Source organism: Parasteatoda tepidariorum, chromosome 1 (assembly GCF_982258835.1).
Source record: "Parasteatoda tepidariorum strain Cologne lab strain chromosome 1, Ptep-v5.0, whole genome shotgun sequence".
NCBI classification, from domain to species: domain Eukaryota; kingdom Metazoa; phylum Arthropoda; class Arachnida; order Araneae; family Theridiidae; genus Parasteatoda; species Parasteatoda tepidariorum.
The window spans coordinates 105412322-105438571 of record NC_141755.1 but is presented as its reverse complement, the minus strand read 5'-3'; the positions used below and the strand labels follow the sequence as shown (position 1 = coordinate 105438571).

Here is a 26250-nt window from a genome sequence, read left to right as displayed (position 1 = left end):
TATATTATTTATTTAACGTGCTCATCGATATATTAAAGGATCTTATATAAAAAAAATACTTTTCTTTTATACGGGAATCTTCAAATGACGCTTAAAAGCTGGAAAATTCCCGGAAATTTAGTTTATTTATAATATATTATTTTTTTCAAACTCGTTTTACAGCATTTCTACAGTAGTTTCGCATTCGAAAGGTATTTTATGTATAAAATCATTTGTCTTTCTTTGTGAAAGAAAGCAAAATGGAATAAAAAATAAAATAAAATAAAATGGCGGGGAAAAGTTTGAAATTTCAAGACCGATCAGCTCCCTTTAATATTAAGTTATAATTTTGAAACTCGGTCTGAAGGAGGGCCTCTACAAGCCGAAACACCCCTTCAAAGTATATTTTTATAGATCTATTAGGGGGGTCGCTATGACTCTTTAAAACTTTTGATTAGCTAGCCGGGAGAGGGTACTTGAAGCTATGTAGTAGCACGATCGCCGTAAAAGCGTGGTCCAACGGCTAAGACGATGTGCAAGTCAATTACGCCTGGAATGAGGGGTTAGGGGTTCGTTCCCCGGCTGTGATCAATTTTTAAAATGTTTTCCTTTTTTTTCTCTTTTGTTTATTTTACATTATATTATTTATATAACGCCCTTATCGATATATTAAAGGATCTTATATAAAAAAAATAATTTTCTTTTTTTCGGGAATATTAAATACCGCTTAAAAGCTGGAAAAATCCCGGAAATTTAGTTTATTTATAATATATTATTTTTTTCAAACTCGTTTTACAGCATTTCTACGGTAGTTTCGCATTCGAAAGGTATTCTATGTATAAAATCAATTGTCTTTCTTTGTGAAAAACTGCATAATGGAATAAAAAATAAAATAAAGTAAAATGGCGGGGAAAAGTTTGAAATTTCAAGACCGATCAGATCCCTTTAATATTAAGTTATAATTTTGAAACTCGGTCTGAAGGTGGTTCTCTACAAGCCGAAACACCCCTTCAAAGTAGATTTTTATAGATTAATTAGGGGGGTCGCTATGGCTCTTTAAATCTTTTGTTTAGCTAGCCAGGAGAGGGTACTTGATGCTATATAGGAGCACGATCGCCGTATAAGCGTGGTCCAATGGTTAAGACTATGTGCTAGTGAATTACGCCAGGAGGGAGGGGGTAGGGGTTCGAACCCCAGCTGTGGTCAATTTTTAAAATTTTTTCCTTTTTTTTCTCTTTTGTTTATTTTACATTATATTATTTATTTAACGTGCTCATCGATATATTAAAGGATCTTATATAAAAAAAATAATTTTCTTTTATACGGGAATCTTCAAATGACGCTTAAAAGCTGGAAAATTCCGGGAAATTTAGTTTATTTATAATATATTATTTTTTTCAAACTCGTTTTACAGCATTTCTACAGTAGTTTCGCATTCGAAAGGTATTTTATGTATAAAATCAATTGTCTTTCTTTGTGAAAGAAAGCAAAATGGAATAAAAAATAAAATAAAATAAAATGGCGGGGAAAAGTTTGAAATTTCAAGACCGATCAGCTCCCTTTAATATTAAGTTATAATTTTGAAACTCGGTCTGATGGTGGGCCTCTACAAGCCGAAACATCCCTTCAAAGTAGATTTTTATAGATTAATTAGGGGGGTCGCTATGACTCTTTAAAACTTTTGTTTAGCTAGCCGGGAGAGGGTATTTGAAGCTATATAGGAGCACGATCGCCGTATAACCGTGGTCATACGGCTAAGACCATGTGCTAACGAATTACCCCAGGAGGGAGGGGGTTGGGGTTCGAAATCCGGCTGTGGTCAATTTTTAAAATTTTTTCTTTTTTTTTTTCTCTTTTGTTTATTTTAGTTTATATTATTTATATAACGCGCTCATCGATATATTAAAGGATCTTATATTAAAAAAAAAAATTTCTTTTATTCGGGATACTTCAAATAACGCTTAAAAACTGGAAAAATCCCGGATAATTAGTTTATTTATAATGTATTATTTTTTTCAAGCTCGTTTTACAACATTTCCACGGTAGTTTCGCATTCGAAAGGTATTCTATGTATAAAATCAATTGTCTTTCTTTGTGAAAGAACGCATAATGGAATAAAAAATAAAATAAAATAAAATGGCGGGAAACAGTTTGAAATTTCAAGACCGATCAACTCCCTTTAATATTAAGTTATAATTTTGAAACTCGGTCTCAAGGTGGGCGTGTTCAAGCCAAAGCACACGTTCAAAGTATATTTTTATAGATGAATTAGGGGGGTCGCAATGGCTCCTTAAATCTTTTGTTTAGCTAGCCGGGAGAGGGTACTTGAAGCTATGTAGGAGCACGATCGCCGCATAAGCGTAGTCCAACGGCTAAGACCATGTGCTAGTGAATTACGCCTTTAGGGAGGGGGTAGGGGTTCGAACTCCGGCTGTGGGCAATTTTTAAATTTTTTTCTTTTTTTTCCTCTTTTGTTTATTTTACATTATATTATTTATTTAATGTGTTCATTGATATATTAAAGGGCCTAGAATATGGTCCTATAAGTCACTATGTACTATGTATATGTACAATAGCGTTAAAATGAGGAAATTGGCAGTCAGTATTATGTATAACAAAATGGCAATATATCTTCCCTCTATATTGACCCAATTTTTTTTTTTTTTTTTTTTTTTTTTTTTTTTTAAATTTAAGAAATCCTGAACCCACTCATGGCAAGTTGGAAAAAAAGAAGAATGGATCTAATTCCAATTTCTGTTTTGCTCTGGATAATGAATTTTTAAAAAGCTATTGTTTTTAATGTTTCTTATCAATAAAATTTTAAGTATTAAATTGAAGAATTTTTAAAATATATTAATATATTAACTATTTGGAGTGCTTATTATTTTTCAACAAATTAATCAAATTATTTAGGCCATATTTTTTGCCTGTTGATTAACTTCCTAAAATTACAGCGCTGAAAGCAATGATAATGATACTCAATTTTTTTGTATAATAGGGGGGGGGGGGGAGGTGAACTTCACTTTTTGTAGTAGCAAGTATTTTTGACTGCCTCCTCATCTGTGGTTACTTCCTTTTTAGTTTACTTAAATGTGTCTATTTTTTTATATATATATAAAGTAATAAATTAATAAAGTAAATATGAATAAATTAGTTTTCAGACAAATTGGCATAAATATTGCAAATTTATTTTTTAATAAATAAATAAAAGAACTCAAGTGATATTTAGTTAAAGTTGCAATCTTTTCTCATAAGTCTTCTATAGAAAATCCATCTAAATCCACTACAGTGGTTTAGATGGATTTCCTTTTTTTTACTCTAATTAATGCAAATTTAGGCGATTTTTCTGCAATACATATAAACTGCCTTGATGGTTTGATATTATATCATTCGTTGAAGTATAACGATTTACTTTGCAAAGGTATGATGCTAGCATATTTCGAAGAAACTCAATAAAAATTGTACTGAATAGATTTTTATTTTTCTCTTTAATTTTGTTAATTACTTAAATATAAAACTTACGGAGATTGTGGATACATTTTAAAATAAATATTCAATTTAGAAAACTATACAAACGAAACAGAAAATAGTAAATGAGATAGAAGCTTTACTTTTTAACAACTAAATTTAAGAACTAAATAAGATAAAATAAAACTAATCATACAGCAGGAGTATAATTTTCTGCTTTACTCTATAAAACGGTTTTAAAAGCTTAGAAATAAATATTCTTTAACAAGTAATGCAAAAATAGAATGGTTAAGAAATAAATATAATAGAACAAAAAATAAATCTGTAATCACTAATACATTTTTCGCAAAGATTCCGAAAGAGGAGAGTGTCTGCTTTTGGTTGCTAATGGCAACCAGAAATCGACCTAACCGTACCGTCACTTCAGCCAATCCATTGAAATCTTTCTATACATTCCCATCTCCTTAAGCTATGAAAGCTACAAACACATTAAGCATTGAGCTTTAAAACCATTTAACTTCGGTTGGCTATTTGTTTACTTTTTCGAGGCGGCACAACTAGCACTTTTGTAAGAATATTTTAAATTTTTTTTTCTTTTTAAAGTTATTTTGAACTGTTTTCCTTCTTTCCAATTAGAAAATTATTTAATAAACTCTAAAGCTTTTTTTACCCTTTAATATTCATATTTATTAGTATACTGATTTAAAAGTTTTCGTCAATTATAAAAAAAATCGCATCCGCTGTAATTTTCGCTTCTCGATTTTTTTTTTTGCGGGAGAGTCTATTATCTTTGTTATCCCCCCCCTCTCATCTCCCTCTTTTTTCCTTGAAAATGATCTCCATGAGCAATTTATTTATTTTTCATAAAAATGATATCATTATGAAGATTTCTCAATATTGAGAAAAAAAATTACATTCTTTCATGTAGGTTTCTTAATTTTTATTTTTTTTTTTTATTTTAGAAATGCACCTTGTAATGTTCATCATATTTTGAGCAATGCTTCAAAAGAAATTAATTATATTTTCAGTATCAACCATTAATTTAATCATTTAAATTTTTGAAAAATAAACTGAGGCCACTGTTGAAATGCAGTAGAAAAAATTCTATTAGTTTTGCCCTCTGAAATAAAGTTTTTAATTCCTACCATTATCAATTGTTTAACTTGTAGAAAAATATATTATTCGTGACTCTTTAAACCCAGAAAAAGTCAGTCTAGAGAGATCAAATTCGACCTCTTTTTTTTCATATTTGGTATTTAAATTTAGCAGACTACTGCTTAGAATAGATAATACTCACAATTGAAAGGCGTCTCTATATTATAATTTACTTAATTGCTTGTTAAAGAATTGGGTTTTACATTTTTGGGTTACTTATTGGGGACTGATTAAATCCTGTTCAATGCCAGGGATTTATATTTGCGAAGGTCCTGCAGTAGACTGATCATAAAGACACGGTTCCCAGTAGAACACCTAAGTCAAGCATCACTGCCTGCGGTCAGTAAGTGGGTCAGAGACCACTTCGATCAGCATATTGGGACCGTGGGTGTGTGTTATCGTTAAACTGTTCTACCATGACTTCGTGATCGCCAAAGCTTGACTAAGGCAGGGGCATACGGGACAGTTGCCCCGTGTCCCACATCAGTGGGGGCCCCTAAATCTATAGAAAGTTTTCTTTTTTATTGAACTTTTTTAAACAAAATATCAGTACACAGTAAAATCTGTCAGTTTTATGCCAGCTTCGTCATTATTTCATTGTATGAACACAAAAAATCTATAATTTGTAAATCCAGGGCTTTCTATGGCTGAATTCAACTAAATTTTCACAATATTATATAGAATATTACACAGAAATACAATTATGGGCAATCAAAAGCCTTTATTTTTACACATCGCAAATCGTGATATGTTTACAAATATCCTGGCTTAATTGAGATATCCTAATTGAGAAAATTTAGCTGAATTCCGCCCTAATGTCAGCAAGGATATGACTTTTTCGCAGCTAGATGACAAAGTTAACAATTAGAAAATTGCATTTCGGAAACTGCATTTGCATGATGGACTTAGCATTGTCAGAAAATTAATAAAATGGACAGAATGTTTCGTCTTGCGATTGGAGGTGAAGAGGGACTTAATAGCTATCTTATATTCTAGTGGATTTTCTTGTTATATAACTATAATGAGGTGAAAAATTTAAATACCACCATAAAGTTTGGTTCATGGCAAAACTAGGCATGTTTTTACCATTAGTACCTGGATAATCATATGAAGTATGTTAATTTTTGTTTTGATGAATTTTGAAGCTTGAAAACAACTCATAACTGTAGTAAGGATGGTGTAGCTTATCTACAACTACAAATATATAATTCTAATTCACTAATATTTAAGACATGTTAACTCGATTCTATGGTGGGATACTTTTTCATGGATGACGGTTGACATGGTCGATAACTATTCACTCCCCACACTGGTGACCTTCGGATGGGATGTGAACCCGTCTACCTTGGTCGAAATGCATACTACGGTCTAAACACACCCATTTCGATGAATGGTCCACATTGAACAGTTGCCTTGCTACTTGTGACTGCGACATTGTCCTCCTTAAGCTGTGGCTTTTCAGTCTCGATCATACACAATATATACACTTGACAGCTAATTCAACACGAGAGGTACGACGGCCAAGAACTTAATACAGCTCTCACGATCAGCACTCAAAAGTATGGTGATCTTAATACAGCTCTTCCGGCTTCTCACAAAACAGCAATGAATCACCTAGTGGTATCCGTTCATCGAATTCTTTCACAGCTGTAATTCTGGGGGGGGGGGGGGGTACTGTAGCGTATCTACCACTTAAAATATATAATTCCAATTCATTAGTATATAAGATATGTTTACTCGACTCTATTGTGGGGTTCCTTTTCATAGATGAAAGTTGACATGATCGATAACTATTATCCCCACAATGGTGCTTAGTTTAAGCATCATTGTAATTTTAAGTCATATTTTTGATAATCTAAACTCAAAAAATATTGAAGAAGAGTATTCTGGCATCATAATGAATTATCATACATCTGAGGAGAGTGAAGGAGGGAGGTTCTAGTCATGGAACCAGTCTTCTATCCGGATGGCGTACTCAAATATCACAATCGCAAATATTTAATTAAATCTTGCAATTTTGTAAAAATTTTGATACTCTTTGGATAGCTATAGGCGCAAGCAAAAAATCACAAAAAGTCTGTAGACCTCGGCAAACTTTTTATTTTCAGTATACTCATTAAAATAAAAAATATCAGTTTAATTTTTTTGCGCCCGGCGAATCAAATTTTTTTTTATTTAATAATTGTAATTTTAAGTTGATTAGAAAGTGGATCACACCATTAGATTTGTTTAAAGAACAGTTTGTATTTTACAAAAAAAAAAAATTTCGAATTGTTAAATAAACTGTAAAAATCTGCTTTGTTTTAGAAAGATGGCAATTTGTGAAAATCTGAGTATTGCAATGCTGAGAGGTAAAGAAATTAAAATTTTTAAAAGATTATTAAGAAAAAAAGTTCCTTTTAACTGTGCACTGCATATCTTTTTAATATTTAACGAGAAGATTTATGAAAACAAAGGTTTTACTTCATAAATTTTTTTTCAACTATAGCTTTTTATTTTTAGCATGATTGCAATGCAACAATCACCACAATAATTGATATTATATGGTTGGATGGATTGTGAATGGTAGTTCAATTTACAAATGAAACTTGTTAAATTCGAGTAGTTGAAAACTAATCACATTTGGCGATTTAAGCAACAAAAAATAGTTATGAGGTTAAATCAATCGGCATAAGTTTGAAGTTTGTAATGAAAATAAGCATAAAATAATTTTATAAGCAGCATACATTTTGAAAGAAAAAGGTTGTGAAATTAATGTAAATGGAATAAGTCTAAAAGACGCCATACTTAAGAGCGGAGGGGGGGGGGGAATGCCTTACAAAAATTCTTACAGGGTTTGGTCGAAATTTCTTACAAAAAATGTAGTCTTATTAATTAGCTTTTTTTTTCCAAAGAAAATTATGAAGGATTTCTTCATATCTATATAAAAACTACAGTTTTATATAAAAGGGTCTTCAAAAATTCTACAAAATATGAGAATAAAGCTTTTTGTTATCCTTTGAGAAAGAGGTTTACAATACATTTTGTCCTGAAGCTGTAAAACCTCTATTCAGCCTCAAGTCTAATCTTTGTAATGAAAGAATAAAATATACTTTTAAATAGTATAAATAAACAAAGGAAAAAAAGTTATTAAATTTATAATTATAAAATATAGTAGATTCTTGAAAATTTCAAGTGGAAGGGACTAGCTCACCTAGAACTATTGAAAGCTTAGTGGAAATAATACAACTTCAATATTCCTTCAGCAATTTTTCTCTTTTTCGACAGCTTGTCGAAAAGAAATCTGCGATAGTACTTTTTTCAAGCATTGTAACTGATCCATGGGCTGAATTAAACTTGCGATGGAAATAAGTGATGAGTGTTATGGTCACCATTAAGGATCTGTGATCGTCAATTAGGTTCATCCTCTTTTGGATGCTAATGTTTGTTTTCTATGGTTAAGATGGTTTTTTGCTGTAGCAATTCTTTTATATATTTCTATTGTGTTGATCCTTCTTTGAAAGCTAATCTGGACAAGTGCATTAGAAATCTAAATGTTATAAGCTGAATTCTTCTGTGGGAGGTGGCTCACGGCCAATGAAATAACATTGTACGTTTGCCACCCTAACAATTTGGGATGGGAATTATACATGAAAAGATATCTATATACATGAAAAGATAGTGCAGTATATGAAATATTTATATAAAACAAATCGGGCCAATTTCCTGAAACCTATTTTTCCTGTCAAGTTTCGATAGCTACCCCAGCTGCTACATGGTGGTCCAGTTTTAAAAAATATGCAATAGATGAAAGTTTCACAAATCTTGCTTGTTCCTTGATGGCATTGCCTGCTAGTTCTGCTGAACTTAGAGAATCTTCTCAAATTTCTCGTTCATGCATAGGCAAATTGAGAAATTGTCTAGGTTTAGAAACTGCATCAAGACTTGTCTTTTGTTATAGATTACTGCAGAGTGCAAGCAATGTAATATTTGATTTTGAATGGTGATAATTTTGTAAATAAATTGTACTTTGTTTAACATTTAATTGTTTTTTCTGTGAATTATCCATTGTATGTCAATCTCAGTATTTACTTTTATGTCATTTTCTGAATTTCTGCCACAAATGTGGCAGAAAAGGGTTTCTGCCATGCCGGTTTTAACCAGTTCCTACCAGTGGTTTTTAACCACTTCTGCAGAAACTTGCCAACCTTGATATATATATATATATATATATATATATATATATATATATATATATATATATATATATATATATATATATATATATATATTTACATATATATTTATATATATATATATATATTGGGAGTACAAATTAGTTCGATATGTTTTTTGTGGTCAAAAAACTTATCGATTTATTTCAGAGCAAAATGAATGAAGATTAATCAAAGTATTGTCCATAGCTGGCTACTACTTTTCCCCTCCTCTCAGGCAATTTTCGAATTCCAAGTTAGCAGCCAATTTTCGATTTCTGCGAAAGAAGTGGACCGGTGACCTGCCAAATAGTGTTGCATCCGTTGGAACAACCAGTAATCAGAAGGAGCATTGTCCGGTGAATACAGTGAGTGTGTTGAAATATCCCACTTGAGCTTTTCCAAATAATTTGTGTGACATGAGGCCAACCGTTATCATGCAAAAGAATAACCTTGTCATGTCTTTTGCTCGTATTCCGGCCGTTTTTCTCGTAATGCACAGCTCAAACAAATCAATTGTAGCCTATACCGATCACTCGTAATAGAATCGCCAGGTTGTAGCAGCTCACAGTATACAACACCTTTCACCATTCTTGAAACGTCGAAGCCATTCCCTACATGAGATATCAGGTGGAGCATTGTCACCTGAACTTCTGCAAACATTCGATGCGCTTCAGCTGCACTTTTCTTGCAATTAAAGCAGAAACATGAAACCTCCCACAAATGCTGCTTAGTTATCACAAAGTTTGACTTATTCAACAAAGTAAAAAAACAGGGTTTTTGTATGAAACTCAAAGTGATATAAACTGAATATTATTAACAGATGTCTAACCTCTTTGAAACCACCGAAACCAGCTCTTGCTATAAAACATTCATAACAGCTAGAGCCATCTTTTAATTTGTACTCCCAATATATATATATAAGCATTTTCATTTACCTGGAAACAAAATTATGCAATTTTTTATTTATTTTTAAAGTTAATAAATTTTACTAACTTTTCACTCAGTGGAGAGAAGAGAAATCACAATTTTATAAATTGCTGCAGGCTTATTTTTATTATCTGATTGATGCTGAGAAATAATTATGGTACTTTCCATTTGTATGCAACCTTCTAGTTTATAATTATAGTACAAATTCAGCCTAAAACATATACTTAATATAATTTAATGTGTTGGAAAACATGAGCTATAAACTGGTATAACGGAGTTGAAATTGTTTTTCCTTATAAATTGTTTAAATAGAAAATTGTTCTCTTGCCTCTAGGTGGTTGCCTAGTATTGGTTGATGAAAGGTCCAGTCCTGACATTATATCTGAAATTTCTGACTAATTAACCATTTAATTGCCTTAAGTGTTTTGGTAATCTCTTTTAAATGGGTGTACTTTAAGTGGGGTGAAATTCTGTATGCTGTAGCAGCCTTTCTCAATTTTTCTGTTATGGAACCCTAATTGATCAAATTTCTTTTTGTGAAACCCCAACTTTAAATATAAAGTACATGTAGCTGTCAATATACTACTAACCTAAAAAAGACAACAAATTAATATGGATATATACTTGATGTAAGTAATCCTTTTTTTTAAGGAATATCAGTATTATAATTAGGTTAAATGTCAGACCATTGAATTCACAGTTCTGAAATGTCTTCTGATTTGCTTTTTGAGAATGCAAAGTTGAAATCTGATAATAGAGAAAACTAAAATATTAAATAAATTGTAGATTATTCATCACGTTCTAATATTGTTAGAGGTTTAAAAAATTATTACTGATTTGAAGAAAAAAAGGCTTATCTCTCAAAACCTCTGTTACCTTTTGATGGAACACCTTTTAGGAATTGCTGTGTTAAATTATGAAGTAGTTTTTCTTTTCTTTGTATGTGTGTGAATAAAAAATTATAGTCATGCCAGAGCTTTTGTGTGTTCCTTGTTAAAACTGTAAAAAGCAATGGATTTATTGAAATTATTCATTCTTATGTAGTTTTAATAAGTAGAGTTTTTCAGAGTATAAATCTTATGCAGTTTTTTTAGGTAAATAATGTATTTTTTTTAATCATTAATTAATGTATTTTGTTATTTATTTATAGTTTATGACGCAGCTGAATATCACTCTAGTGAAGATGACTTTTTACCAAGATTTGAGAAACTACTGTTGTCACAAAAACAGTAATGTTAGCTTACTATTACCAATCTATAAATTATCACCCAATGTATCGATTAATAAAAACTTTATATGGCAAAATTGAGTTGTGATGGCTCAGTGGTTAAGGCATTGAACTGACATTATGAAGAACTGGCGTTTGATCCCAAGTGGCGGCTTGAAGTCCTATGATCAGTGGGTACCAGCCTATCAGGGAAGTAAACACGGTCTGTGTACAATGCTGACTACATTGCCACAATCATGCCATTGATCAGGGAAATGTGGAGCCTTAACTGGTACTTTTGGAGAAAAAAAAATTTAAAATTGGGAAATTTTAAAAAGTTTTAAAAAAATAAAATTTTGATGTCATTTAAGCAAGGCATTTCTTTTGAAGAATTTCTCAAAACATAGTGAACACTACAAAGTTTATTTCTAAAATCAAGAAAAAATTTCATTAAATGAAGTAATTTTCAGAATGTTATTAAATATTCTTGCTAATTATCATGAAAGGCAAACGAGGTACAATTTTGATGATAAAAGCGGAGATCAAGTGTGTGACAATATTTTAATTGCCATTCGTCATATTTAATGGCCATGGGCAACTGTTAAATGTGCCCTACAGTAAACTCTATTCTTGAAATATTACCTTAAAAGTTGGCTGAGAATAAGGCAATGATTTTGATAATTTTCAGTTAGGTGGAATAATGCCACCAAATTGGCATTTTTTTAAAAAGTTTAATAACATTTAAAATATTTAAGTTATTTCTCTGATCTAAAACCCAGATAATTCCTTATAGCGCAATTATATGTATAGTTTAAAATCATTGCATTGCTGCAAATTTAAGGCACTTAAACTATAGCTTTTTTAATTTCCCTAGCAACAGAGCTTCGAAGAACAGCGTTAAGCTATCTTAGTTTTATTTCCTGTAGCCAGAGCCGGATTATACCTTTCGTAGGCCCTAGGCACAGAGCCGGATTATACCTTTCGTGGGCCCTAGGCATAGCCGTTTTTGGGCCCTCCCCTCCTTCCCCCACTCCTCCCCTCTTTTCAAAATATATGCTAAAATTTTCTCGCATATTTTTTTTTTACATTTTTATTAATATGGATTTTAATTTACAAATTTGTTTATCGAACTTTATCTGCAATACCGACATATTGCAGTTGATATCGATAATACCATTATGATTAGTTCGATCGATAACAATGTTAAAGATAAACTTGTGAATACTTTTCCTAATGTTCACATTGCATTAAGAATATATTTGTCGATTCTTGGATCAAATGCAGAAGGAGAAAGATCTTTCTCCAGATTAAAATTGATAAAAAATTATTTGCGTTCAACAATGATCGTTTGGCATCGCTCGCACTTATGTCTATTGAATACGACATTTTGCGTAGTTTGGAATTCGACAGCATAATACAAGATTTCGTTGAATCCAAAAATCGCGAAAAAGTAATATATTAGATCATAAGATTCTGCAAAATAATTTATTACCAAAAAATATTATATTTTTATATGTATCTTCATAATTTTGTGCAAAATACACTTGTTGTTTTTAAAGCTAAATTATTTTTGTCAAAAAATTTTTTTCTCCCAAGTTTTTCGTAGGCCCCTGAATTTCGTAGGCCCTAGGCACGTGCCTAATGTGCCTATAGGTTAATCCGTCCTTGCCTGTAGCAATTCTACATAAATTTATTTGCATATTATTTTCGACTTTTTCTTTTTCAAAATACAATTTACAACATATAAATGAGTTCACAGATTTATGATTTATTTATTAATAACACTAATATCTTAAATTTCTTTAATACTGTGCAATTTTAAAACAGACCAGTATAAGTACCAGCAAAATAGCTTAATTGTGGTCAGTTCTGACCATCATAAGTTGGTTTCTGACAGGAACATCATTCCAAAAGATACTGAATACAGTTAATCGTTATTTTGATGATATAAACTACTAATAATGTGTTTTGCTCGATCTAACGACATAAAGTTGCTGGCGAGACAAAAGTAACTATAAGTAGAAAAAATGGCATTATTCTAGCTTTATTAATCGTATTGGTATATTTTATAATATCATTCAGTTGTGCATGATTTCATACTGTTTTTTAGTACTTATTTATTAATAGTATTATGTGTGTACATATATGTATTACAAGAGAAAAATAGAAAGAAAACAAGGAAAAAATATTTTTAACTAGAAGAAAAAAAATTATTTACAAAATAATTTGAAAAAAGAAATTTAAAATCTGAAAACTAAAATAAGGAAAACTATAAACAACATACAAATAAAAATATTTAAGTATAAATACAGAATGCATGTAAACTGAATCATGGGCATGTATGCCTGTAACTGAACCTCCTTAGAAGATGTGTAGATCAGTATGGGTACCAAGCATGATACCGCCCCATACAAGAACTCAGCCTCCTCCAAATCAGTCTCTTTCAATGATTATAGAGAATTTATTGCACGCTTCTTGCTCTCTCCTGATGTGTATGCATCCAGAATTACTGATCAGGCTAAATCTGCTCTTATCCGTAAAAAGTACTAGACCCCATTGCTCATCTGTCCAGTTGTTGTGTTTAAGGCACCATATTAAATGGTGTCTTCGGTGAACTGGGGTTAGCGGAACACACTGTACTGCCTGTCATGCAAACAGACCACCCCTGTTGAATGTTCTGGCCCTGGTGAAATGAGATATTGAGAGTCCAGTAATTTGCTGTGTGTGTCTAGGGATTTCTCCAGCTGTCTGTTTTTTCTATCCTGTTGAAATATATATATATAATAATCGCCTGCTGCTGTAGTTGTGCGACGACGTCTACTAAACTTCTGGACTGCTGTTCCCATCCTCTGAAATCTGTTCTAAGCTCGTGAAACAATGCTGTGCAAATGATGTTTGATCTCAAACTCCGCAGCCGCATTGGTCACACTTCGACCTTCTTACAACTTCCCAATGATTCGATCTCATGTAAACTCATTCAGACGTTGTCTTCTGTATTGTCTGTTGGCCATATCACACTGACAACAAATTCTTCTAAATATTCATTTAGCTTTTCGTATTTTGCCATATCCCTGAAACTGTTTATCACATCAAAAACTTTTTTAACACATCTTTAAATTTTTATTCTAAAATATTTCCAGATTGTTAAAAATTTAATGAGGAATTATTTGTTAATGTAATAATTCCCAAAAAATATGAGTTATATGATATAAAAATTTCTATTTCATTTTATTATTTAGAAATTATTTGTCTGATTTCATTCTGAAACTAAAATAAAAAGTTTTGTCTATTGTGCATTAAGTTAGATTTTTTAGATTGTGTAAACGTTGTTAAGTGTTATTTTTATTAATTTTATCCAACTTAAACAATTTTATCACTGTAGACTTTATTCTTTTATAAATCCGTTTTAAAATTATATTTTATACAATTTATTCCTATTTACAATAACACACTTTTAGTGCTGATTTATTTATTTATAGTTTCAAGAGTTTATTGTGTAAGAGGAGAAAAATAGAAAGAAATCTCTTTAAATTGAAAGTAAGTTACTTAAAAATTTGTTCAAAATATTCTAAGGTTTTTAACTAGTAATATAACCTGTTATTTGTAATTATATTGTTTATCCTAAAGAATCTCTTTTCAATTGCTTCTTTTCTTTATTATCATTTTAAAAACTTCTGGTTTTTTAATGAATTTTGAAAACTTTTTGAATATGACTGATTGAATTAGAATGAATTTTTAAATAAGCTCAAATAAATAATCTCTCAAACTGAAATGTTATTACTTTTTATTTAAAAAGAATTTTTTTTTCATTATCAACTTTACAATTAATATTAACTTATTATTAAAACTATTCAGCTGTATTACTTATGAGCTGTATTATTTATGAGCGTATTATTTTAAATCTAAAATTTCTTTTTCTTGAATAATTTCTACATTGCATTCACTTACGTCCAATTTCTTATTAATTTAGTTTCTCATTGAAGAGTGGAGTGAATTTGAAGATATCAAATTGATTTTTGTCTTTGGCAAGGAAATTTTTCCTGTTAGCAGAATACTTGATGAAGTAAATCTTTATTAAATTTTGTTTTATCATATTTTTTAACTTTAATAATATTATATTCAGAACTGGCACTTACATATTTTTCTGTGTCTACGCATTTCTCTTTGTAGGATATTTTAGCAGCTTATTTGTTATTTATTATGTAATGTATTTTCGATAGAGCGAAAAATAAATTTATTGTAAAGAAATAATATTTGAGGGAACTAAAATTTACATAATCAAAACAGTCATGAATTGATGTTTTGTTAAATATTTTTCCTGTAATAATCTTATGATTGTAAATAATTATGTGACGCAACTTCTTTGTGGAAGATAAGCTGTTGAGTCATAGTTAAAGCTTGGAATTTTACAACATATGCATTTTTAATGTTTTTTTTTTTTTTAATTTTTTGCCATTTAGCATTTTTAAATTTTTTGGGGTATTCTTTTTTACAATTTTTAGTATTTCCTTGGTTTTGGGTAATTTTTATTACATTAAATGCAAGTTTTAATTTTATATTGTAATTTATAGTACCACCTTTAACCAAGTTTTCCCTCGATATTATCAATATAATATTTTTTGAGGTAATTCTTTTTTACTGCTTTCCCATTTTATCTGATTTGTATTATTTAGAACATAAAATTTTTCTAGGAAAAAATTTACTATTGCCCTTCTTCTTTATCAGCTCAACAGCCCATTGCAGGTTCAACAGTTGACAAGCGCCTACACCTATTCAAGGCAACTCCCTTCCAATTTCCAATCTTTAGAGTTTTCAAATCATTTTCGATGGCGTTGAGCCATTTAGTAGGGGGTCTACCTCTGGCGCGTGACCCTTCAGGGTTCTTAAAGTTGATGATTCTTATGGCACTATTTTTAGAGCTTCTCCATACACGGCTCAGCCATCTCAGCTTATTACTGTGGATTATTAGTGAAATTTGGGAGCTGCTTATGGAGTCGGTAGAGCTCGAAGTTATATCTGGTTCGCCAACATCCCCTTTCTTGAATTACTCCAAAGAGGGCTCTGAGGATCTTTCTTTCGAAGGTGTCTAGTGTCCACTGTATATCTGAGTTTAGGGTTCAAGTTTCGCTTCCGTAAAGCAGCACAGGAATGTCTATTGTCCATTATTGATAGAAAACTTGATATAATAATTCAATGTAATTCTGATGAAAGTTATATTCATTAAAAAGAAAATATATAGAACATGTATTTGCATTGCTTTCTTTATTTTGACATAAATGAATGTAATTTTAGCAAAGAAAACTTTGTTTTGGTTTAATATTTTTACTTAAATAATAGGGCATTTTTTGTATTTTTAAGGACATAGGTATTTTTCGGTCATTAAAATCTGGACATTAGTTATAATCTATGTAATGGTTATGACCAAAAGTATCCCACAAACTATTTGAACTTAGTCCCTGAACTTTCTTGAATATTAATAAAAATATTAAAGAAAAATACATCAGAAAAAGTCATACTTCAAATGTGTTCTGTAACATTAAGTTACTGATCTAGTTGATAACTTTTTTAAAAGTATTAAAATGTAATCATTTTAATTTGGTATTTTCTTTTGAGGCAATGGGCTTATAGCAGTGAAATGTTAAGTCTTACAATCACTGATTGTCTGATTATATAAAAGTAATCTCCTTATAATGTTAAACTTTATTAAATTTCTTGATATGATCTTATATCAGGATTTTGATTCTATATTATTATTATCTGATTTTTATTTGTATGTTTTTATTAATAATGATTGAGGTCTTCATTGGGTTGTATTCCATTTCAATATGGTATTCATTTTAACAATTAAATTTTAATAACCTTTATAAGACATTAAATGTGCTAAATATCAACAGCAGAAAAGTTTTGCTATTGAATTTTTATTTCATTTTATTACAAGGATTCTGCCTAACAATTCATAACAGTTATTAACCAATTTTCCGTGTAATATGGTATATTAAAATTTTTTAGAGTTTTAATTATTTCATCGTATTTCTGTCAATTTTTTATACCGTGGCTTCAATACTTCTATTAAAAATTAACTTTTAATTTTAGACTCACTCTGCTGGCAATCTCAAGTTCTGCCCTCATCTCAAAAAACTTATTTTTCAAGATAATGATGCTGTACCTTTAGTTTCCTCCAAGTAAATTACATTTCTGTAAATAATTCAAATTTTAATTCCTTTCTATTTCTATGAATTATGATTATGTTACATATTGAATGTAAACTATGAATTTCATCACCATACTAATTATCTAAGTATTTTGGTTTAAAATATTTTTCTTTTTGAATTTCTTTTAGTTTTATTTTTTGTGATAAAGGGGAGAAAGTCAAATTTAGGGATTATGACTAATTTTTAGCTTAATTTTGGTAGAGATGAACGAAAATGTATTTATGTTTGACAAGAGAATCATTGATTATTTAGAAAGATGATATTTAAAAAAAATTATCTACGTATAAATGTTTGACGTGCAATTAGTTCTACTAAATGTGTTCTAATAACAACAAGAAGAGAGCACAATGTTTTGTGTGCTGCATTTTGTTCTCTTCATCTCTGTCTAGCATCACCACCATTCATGCTTAAAATATAAGTTTTAACTCCTTTTTAATTTTTTTATTTGTGAGAATCACAAAGAAAAAGTAGTCGTTGAAATTTCTAAATTGTGTAATTGTGAGAGTTAAATAAGCATTTTTAGCTGTATTCTTGAGCCTATATCTTATGTGATATCTTAATTAAAACTTTTATCCAATTTTTCTGTATACTTGTGTTTGGAATATAAAGGACAGTGGCTAATTAATGTGGAGTATTAATTGCATGAGTATTTCTTTATGTTAACTTGTAATGAAGGATGAGTAACTTTTTATTTTTTGATACCTGTAGATAAAATTTTATACCTGCCTGTACTCATACATAAAACCAGCCTATACATAAGGTTCGGTTATATTAAATTGTAATATAAAAGTTCTATTTGATTTGTAATATCCCAGACTTTCCAAGATTCATTGTAGTTGTGGCATTTCGTTTAGAGACTGTTTGCACTGAATTGGTGTATACGTTATCTTGAAATATCGAAAACTGAGAAAATCTACTTTTACCGGTGAATGTCAACATCCCATAGTTGCTTTGGTGAGTGTCCAAAATATCTCTCATGTCTGATTTGATATTAATTTATTCGATACTTTACTATCTATTTAGGATATATTAGGTAAAACATCAGTATTAGTGAATACCAAGAAAATAAGAGTTAATTAAAAAAAAAAAATCAAAATTAGGGTAAAGAATACCAGTTATTATCTCCATGACCACCTGGTATTTCCAACACTGATGTTTTTCCTATGCTATTCTAATCTGATATTAAAATATTGAATAAATATTTTAAAAAAATGATGAATAATTTACTATCAAATCTGATATTTTGGTTTTTAACAAAAAGTGCTATGGGTTTGTTAACATTATTCAGTGGATATTATTCAGATTTTTGTCTTTTGTAGTGATATGAATTATAGTACCTTTGCATTTTGTGCAACCAGACTTTTGAGAGGGGTGAGTCATTTGCTGAAATGTTCTTAAAAGAAAGGGAAAAAAAGTTTATATAGTTGATATTGGTGGGTTAAAGAGTTGATGTAGTTGACATAATGGGATACATAAATTAGGTTTATTTGTGAAGGAGCCGCTACACTCAAACCTGTAATCTTCTTATCTTGAGAGGATTGCTCTTTTGGTAAAACATTCGAATCTCAGCAGGTGCTGGTTGATACAAGTTCTGCTCTCGGCTCACACTGACATAAAAATATCCTTAGCGGTAGACGGATTATGGGTTAGAATCTCCTTGCCATCTGGTTAACGATGGAAGGCTTTAGTGGTTTCCTTCTCCATGTAACGTAATCACTGGTTAGTTCCACCAAAAAGTCTTCCATGAAGGCTTGTTTGTCCCAATGTTTAATCCAAGAGTTCCCTTGTCTTCTGAGTTGGGATCAAAATTACTAGACTAAAAAGTTAATTATTGATAGTCCTAAACTTAAATTTGGGTCGGTTATAAAACAAAATGAAAAAATCTCTTTGCCAAATCTGACATGCCATTAAACTGAGACCAATTGAGTTAAAATGCATATAGTATCTTGCAAAAGCTAGTTCTTTCACTTTTTTTTAGCTTTTGTATTGTTAGTTTTTCCTCTAAAATTAAAGTTTCTAATATTACAGTTTCAGTTTTTATCTTTTATACATAAGGTTCGGTACTGTATGAGAATAAAAGATACATTTCAAAATGTTAACTAACTTATGCAATGTCTGCCAAAACATCCAGTGACTAAATTACTTTTATCCTTAATTAATGTCGCCATATGTTATTTAATTGTTAAGTTTTGATGAAGTTAAATTAATGTTCTAACGATGTCTTATTTAGGTATAAATGCTATGTGAATGGAACAACGTTGGTTGTATCTCTCATATTATCAATAGAAAACTTGAAGGTATTAATTTCTTTTTTGAACTAATTTTAGCTTCTTTTAATCAAATGCTAAATTTTCAGTTTTTTAACATTTTTCTCCTATATTTCCCACAAGACTATTTTCTTAATATATTTCTCATGTAATTTTTAATTTATTTTAAATATTTCATCTTTCAATGTACGCTATTTCGCTTACCATTCTCAATCTCAAATTTGAATCTTCAGTTTCACTAGTTTAAACTTCAAATTGGGTAGAAAAGAAGTTTTAATAAATTACAACAAAACTCTTCCTTTTGCTTATAGAAGAAAACAAAAGTTATTTTTAAAAAAAATAGGAAAAAAAACAGCTATGAATTTGATTGCTATATAAGGATCAAAATCACAAATAAAATATAGTTACCCAACAAGGCAAGAGAATCAGATTATTACTTTATCTTTTTTGACTAAACAGTTTTGCTGGAATTTGTTTGAGTTCATTCTTGTATGTTTTTAGATACTGTTAATAATTTTGTATTTATAAAATGTCTGTATACATTCAAGTTATCAAGGAAAAAACAAGAATAATTTGTCAAAATTTTTTTTTTTTGTTTATTGAAATTAAATTCTAACGATGTAAGTTCTTAAATAAAATTCCTTTTTTTTTTTTTAAACTTTCATAATTTTTGTAAAAAATTTCATTTAAATTAGCTAAATACTTCTTTAAAGTAAAGGGGCCTTACTGTGAGAATGCTTTTTTTTTATTCATAAAAGTTACTTTGTTAGTCATTTATTAAACTGTACACATTTTCATTTAATATTATATAAATTGTATTTATAAAATTCCACCAAATATTTTCAGTATTTTGAGGACTATTTATTGGAAGATGTTATGCTTGCTGTGCAAGAAATAAAGAAATGTTCGGATGTTCTTAGTTCTTTAAATTCAGGGGTAATTTGTAAATTTTTTACTTTAAATTTTCTTATGAAAATTTATAGTTAATGAGTGTATAAGACATTTGATATTTACAGGGCTGCCAATTACTGCATTTTTTTTTAAAATTATTTTATAGAGTGGTATACAATTAAAAATTAGTGTTTAAGAGTTTTTGATAACATTTTAAAATCCTCATCACAAGAGATATGTATATCAAAAATGCAGACATTTTTGAAAATGTCAAATATTCTGATACACATCAAAATATTTGACATTTTCAAAAATATCAAGCTTTTTATGATTCTAGATTGTTTCAGGTGTATGACTTAACATTATTTATTTATTAAGAGAAAACAAAAATTTAGCTATCACTAGAAGAAATTTTCCAAATAAGCTAAAAAAGTTGGCACTCCTGTATTTATTTTATTTTTTGACATTTTTATTATCAATGGTCATTCTGCATTACTGATCATTCATTCTCTGTTGTGATTATTCTGTGTTGAGAAAAGTTGAATTAATCTGCTATTATTCCAGGGTTGCCACTCCACAGGGAAAATCGGGAAAACCTGTAAAATACAGGGAATTTAAAAATCACCTAAAATAAGAGGGAAAATGCAAGGAATTTTTAGTTTTTCTTAAGAAACTGAGAAAATTCAGGAAATTTTGTTTCCTATTTTCTTCCATTGAAAAAAATAGTAACCACTCAGTGCATACTATGGGACATTTGAGGATGATATTTCAGTTATATTAAACGAGTTCATTTACTATATCATTATTTGTTTTAAAAATGTTCAGCTGTTCCCTTTTTTCTCTAAGTTGTTTCTGCCATTATAAGTACTTTAGTTAGCCCAATACAGTTCATACTAGAGCGCAGTGATTGTGTTTTTTCTCTTAATATATTGTGTATAATATGTACAGGGGAATTTTTTTCTATATTTGAGTGGCAACCCTGTCTACAGAATTATGAAGGAAAACTTTTTCCCTCCAAACATTGAGCCCCTGGGTAAAATTGTGCTGAAATTTCCTGGCTAAGCACTGCTCTCCTATGGAGGAAGCCAGTTTTATTCAATGCTGGAAAGTTTGTAGTTTAAAGTTAGAAAGAGGCAGGCCAAATACTTAAGGGGTCAATTTTGCCAATTTTTATTCTATATCTATAACAGTTTGATATTTCTTCTATTATTTGTGAGTACTAAATTCAAATAAAAAAACAAAACATCAGATTGTGAAATATTGATTAAATTTTTATTTTATGTTTTAATAAAACTTAAAAAGAGAAGTAAATTCTTTTGTAAGCTATAAATTTTGTGAGCTTGTGATTATTATGGATTTTTGTTCCAAATGCAAAGTTATAGAAAGTTTTTAAAAATTGTGAAGTAATTTAAATTTCCAATTTTTATTGGCATAAATCTATGTTATTTTGACATTCATCCCTCATTTTCTCCACTCTTTCAAAATTAAGAAAAAATTTTAAGTTTTTGTAACAATTTGTGCTTTAAGATGGAAAGAGCTGTTGAAAATTATCCGTTACTCTGAAAAGGTTCCATAGAGGCATCATCACAAATTGATATCCCTTTGTTAGAAAGTAATAGTTTTATGTGAGAAACACAATTTATTGCTGTTTTTAGTTATTTTTCCCCCTTTTTTAAATATGTCTTAGTGGAATAAAATATTAATTTTATTGTTGCTTGCTACCAACTGTTGTTAAGGTCTGATCCAATTTTTTATGAGAGCAATATAATTTCAAAAACAATTTTATTAGACATTGTTTCATTTTAGTAAATTTTATGCTGTGAGCAATGTGTATTTTTGTTCAAGTATTTGTGTAATTTTAATGAAATAGAATGTTGAATTTTCATTTTGTGTTAACAACAACCTGATAAAACTACAACTTTTTTCTTAATAATAAATGAATCTCTGAGTACAAATTAGTTTACAATTATCTGTTGAATATTGTTTACAGTCACGTAAACAGAATGTTAATAGTTTGTTGAAACAATTTATGTTTTTCTAAAACAAAATTTTTGCATTTGCAGCCTCAAAATGAAACAGTTTTTAAAAGTAAGACTTATTTGAATTCCTTAGTTTTTTTATTTACATATACTATAGGTTTTATATTACAAGTTGTTATATTTTTCAAAGGAATAACATAGCTTCTCTGTAAATATCTTTTGAATGTCATTTTCAGGTCGAGTTGTGCCTTTGAAAGTAGCTGATAGACCTAGACAGTCTCTTTTTCCTATGCTTTCTGTATCTGATGCTGTCAAATGTGTTTTGAATGAAAGCAATATTTTACCCACTACATGGAAAAGTTTTGAAAGTTGGTTGGCCTTCATACATTGGTCTTCATTGCTTCTGTTAAATGTGTTTTGAATGAAAGCAATTAGGGATTTAAAATTTAGACATAATTTGTGGAAATTAAAAATTATATTAAAAAATCAACACAAAAATATGGTAGAATAAGAAAATATTTTCAAAAATTGTCACTACAAATAAAAATCATTTATGACTGGTAAATTTCTGTACATTTTCCCCCATATGTATTCAAAAAACAATTTCGCTATTGTAAATTTTGGGCTAAAAATTCTATCTAAATTGCAAAATCCATAAAAATCATTGTCCATAGTTAAATTTCAATTTGAATTTAATAAAAACAAATGGTAGTAAATTTACCCTGGACAGACCCTTGGCAATATTTTACCCATAACATGGAAAAGTTTTAAAGGTATGTTGGCCTTGATACATTACTTGTATAATAATATAAATTTTCCTTTGGCATTCATAGTAGTTAATAAACCCTAAAATTACCCTTAAAATAACAAAGGCCCCAAAAATTCTCTAATAATCTATGAATTTCATCCTGAAACATATCTAAATTTACTTCTAGGCATGTCGTGTTTGTATAATTTAAAAGCAATCATTCAGTTTTAAATAAATTTGATCAATTCTAATAATTTTTTGTGAAAATAAGTCTTAGTGTTGTTTACACTAAGACTTAGCATAGCATATTGTGTTTCACAACGCTTATCTATAACACACATAAAAGTTACTGAGGAGTGGGGTAGTTGTAAGGTTACACCAAGACTTAAGGAAAATTATTAGAACTTCTAAACTATATTTAAACTAAACTATATGCTTTCGAAGTCTGCAAGTATGAAAAACTTAAATGGTTGAGTTGCCCTTATAACCTTTAATTGTATTAAAATATTTATATTAAGAAAAATATAATAGTAAAACTCTCATTAAAACTTTAAATAAATGTTAATTGTCGAAATGATGAAAGGCTAAAAAAAAAAAAAAACGGAAAAATATATTGATACCTGCTTTGAGTTTTCTTTTATGATTATAAAATTTAAGAGCCTGCTTTAAAAATAAAGTTTTAGCAGTACTTGAAAATTATATTATCTAACATAACCAGGTAAAAATTCTGATTCTGTATGCATTTTTTATGCTTACATATTTTGTGAACTATTTAATCAAAAATTCTGTAAAATACCAAACAAAATAAAATCGCCAAGAAGTTGAATGGAACAGGTGAACATTACCAAAGGGCAAGAAAAAAAAATCAATTATGTTTCATGAGAAGTGTTCCTAAACTTCATTATGTAAATAAAAATTTATTAAAAAAATAATAAATGAACAACAAGCTGATTTATGCTTAAAATGAAAGAGTTGATGTAGGTATAATGTTGCTAATGTAATTTGTTTTCAACAGATTTATTGTAGATACATTCATATTTTTACATTAATACATATTCAAAAAATATGTTTATGTGTGTAAAAGTTTCCTTTAAGCATGTATTTTCTAGACTAGCATGTATTTTATTCTATCTACTTTTTCCCAAATGATTTATTTTATTCATAATAATATTTTGTGGCTATCCAATTTTTCATTAAAATTATTTGTGTTTGGATTAATTATATTTTATGTTATGAGAAATTTTTATTTTCATCTAGATAAAATAAATTTTTTAAATGAAGTTAAAATAGAATATACCCTCCTCCATAAAAAACGAGCTTATAAAAATGAATTGAAGGGTTTTGAATACTAACAACAGATTCTAATAAATCACAAGTTTTGAGATAAATGTATGAGAGTATATAAGTCAGCTATCTATATTTTATATGCTGAGGTACTAAATTAATCGATATGTGCTAGAATTCCCGTTTCTTACCTGCCAAATTTGTCTAAAGTGAAAAAAAGTTATTCTTGTTTCTTTTTTTTTTTTTTCTTTTTTTGCATACATGTATCTCAAAATTCAATATCAGTTGGGATCAACCATCTTTGTTCTGAGATAATGGAGATATTTTCAGTTCATGTACAGAGTTTGCAAAACGTTTGTATGCATTAAAGAAACAGATTAATATATTTTAACATACATTTAATATCACATGATTTATTTTAGATTCATTGAGTTATGTTCTTGGGGAAAATGTCATTGCTGAAGAACCCTATCCACCATTTAATGCTTCAATCAAAGATGGATATGCTGTTCTAGGTATAACTGAATTTATTATGGACAAAAAATAGTAGTCTATATTAGTTATAAACATTTTTCTAAGGCAGTAGTTCCTAACCTTTTTAGTTGTGCAGTCAACCAATTTTGTTAAAAAAATAATTAAATAAAAAAACTTTGAGGTCTACTAATTACTGTATATCCCCTGAGCTCATAACAGCTCAGGGAATAGAGTGTTGACCTTCATTGAGGTGAACCGGGTTAGGTACGTATTTCGCATCCGGCTCGCACCGAAAGTTGAAAATGAAAAATGTAATGAACAAGTGAATGTACAAGTGAAAAATGTAATGACAAATAGACACTTTATGTATGATACTTTTACATATAATAGGTGTCTTACGATAGGGTGGCCCAATCAACTGGTCCACCCGCTCATATCTGGACTTTTTCTTCTGGGGTCATATGAAAAGCCTCATACTTGCCCAGTTGTGTTTCACCCTCTAAATGTATCTACCATGAGTTTTAGGACACCCTGTATAAATATGATAGATGTTGCTACTTCATTCACTTAGACGTCACAATTATAAAACAATCAAAATAATTAAACTTTTAAAAAAACGTTAAAGGGACTTTTGAAGTGTTTGTCCTTTGAGAGAGTGGATATCCAGATTGAAATCGAATAGTTTTAGTCTCAAATCATTCTTTCTTAACATTCAATTTATATATTTAATTCTTTTGATTTATTCCTTTATTTGTTTTTAATTTATTTCCTTAAATCTTTTAATTTACCCAAAGAAACTGAAGTTAAAAAGGCTTGTTCAGGTCGATAGGTTGACAAAAAACCCATCAAGTGCCATAACCCAGTATAGTTTGTGTAAAGTAAGTACTCCCCTAGCTATTCGTCTGGTCCTGTGGCGGCGACTGTGGTAACAAGGTATAACTATTTCAAGTAGGGTGTTGGGTCATTGTTTAGGACAGGTTTTGGCTCGGTCTGGTCGGCGAGAGAAATGGAATCATTTTCTTCGATCTATTGTGTTAGCCCTATATTGAGTAGATGCTACCCTCCCTGAAATGTGCTATTCTTGTTTCGATAGCAGCAGACGACTTCAGACTTTGTGGCGAGGGGAGTTCTTACCGTAGACAAACTAAACTAGTCTGCACGTGTCTGGCAGGTTGGGAACAGCTGTTATGAAGATTATTTTTTTACTTTGCTCTCAATAAAAACTCTCTGATAGATAGCTGTAACGGAATTTAGCCGATATTGTTTAGTGCTAATAAACATCAGTCAGAGCATGTTAAATATTTTAAAATTCTGAAAAATATTGTACAGCCAATGTTTGATATAATGATCCTTGGGAAACATTTTACTAATTTTAACTAAACAATGCCTTACTTTAATGATAATTTGGTAACTAACAGAAATATTGGTGCTAATATAACTTTTCTTCTACATTTATGTGTGTA

The 26250-nt window shown here is 29.6% G+C and overlaps 1 protein-coding gene across 3 annotated transcripts in view; it reads left to right on the top strand.

The window, feature by feature from the left end:
- The first annotated feature begins 3907 nt into the window (after positions 1 to 3907).
- The window catches only part of LOC107450377 (gephyrin), a 56137-nt gene continuing 33794 nt past the window's right edge, over positions 3908 to 26250 (top strand). The window contains exons 1-11 of one of the 3 annotated variants that reach the window (XM_087150183.1): positions 3908 to 4015; positions 6910 to 6953; positions 10876 to 10954; positions 14412 to 14469; positions 14903 to 14995; positions 17026 to 17114; positions 19375 to 19441; positions 20258 to 20347; positions 22366 to 22390; positions 22518 to 22649; positions 24736 to 24828. In XM_087150183.1, the coding sequence (XP_087006309.1) occupies positions 6914 to 6953; positions 10876 to 10954; positions 14412 to 14469; positions 14903 to 14995; positions 17026 to 17114; positions 19375 to 19441; positions 20258 to 20347; positions 22366 to 22390; positions 22518 to 22649; positions 24736 to 24828 (766 nt within the window). In that variant the 5' untranslated portion in view covers positions 3908 to 4015; positions 6910 to 6913. Of the gene's footprint in view, positions 4016 to 4270; positions 4372 to 6909; positions 6954 to 10875; positions 11225 to 14411; positions 14470 to 14902; positions 14996 to 17025; positions 17115 to 19374; positions 19442 to 20257; positions 20348 to 22365; positions 22391 to 22517; positions 22650 to 24735; positions 24829 to 26250 lie in introns of those variants that run through there. The other 2 variants (XM_087150188.1, XM_087150186.1) reach the window with 2 other exon arrangements.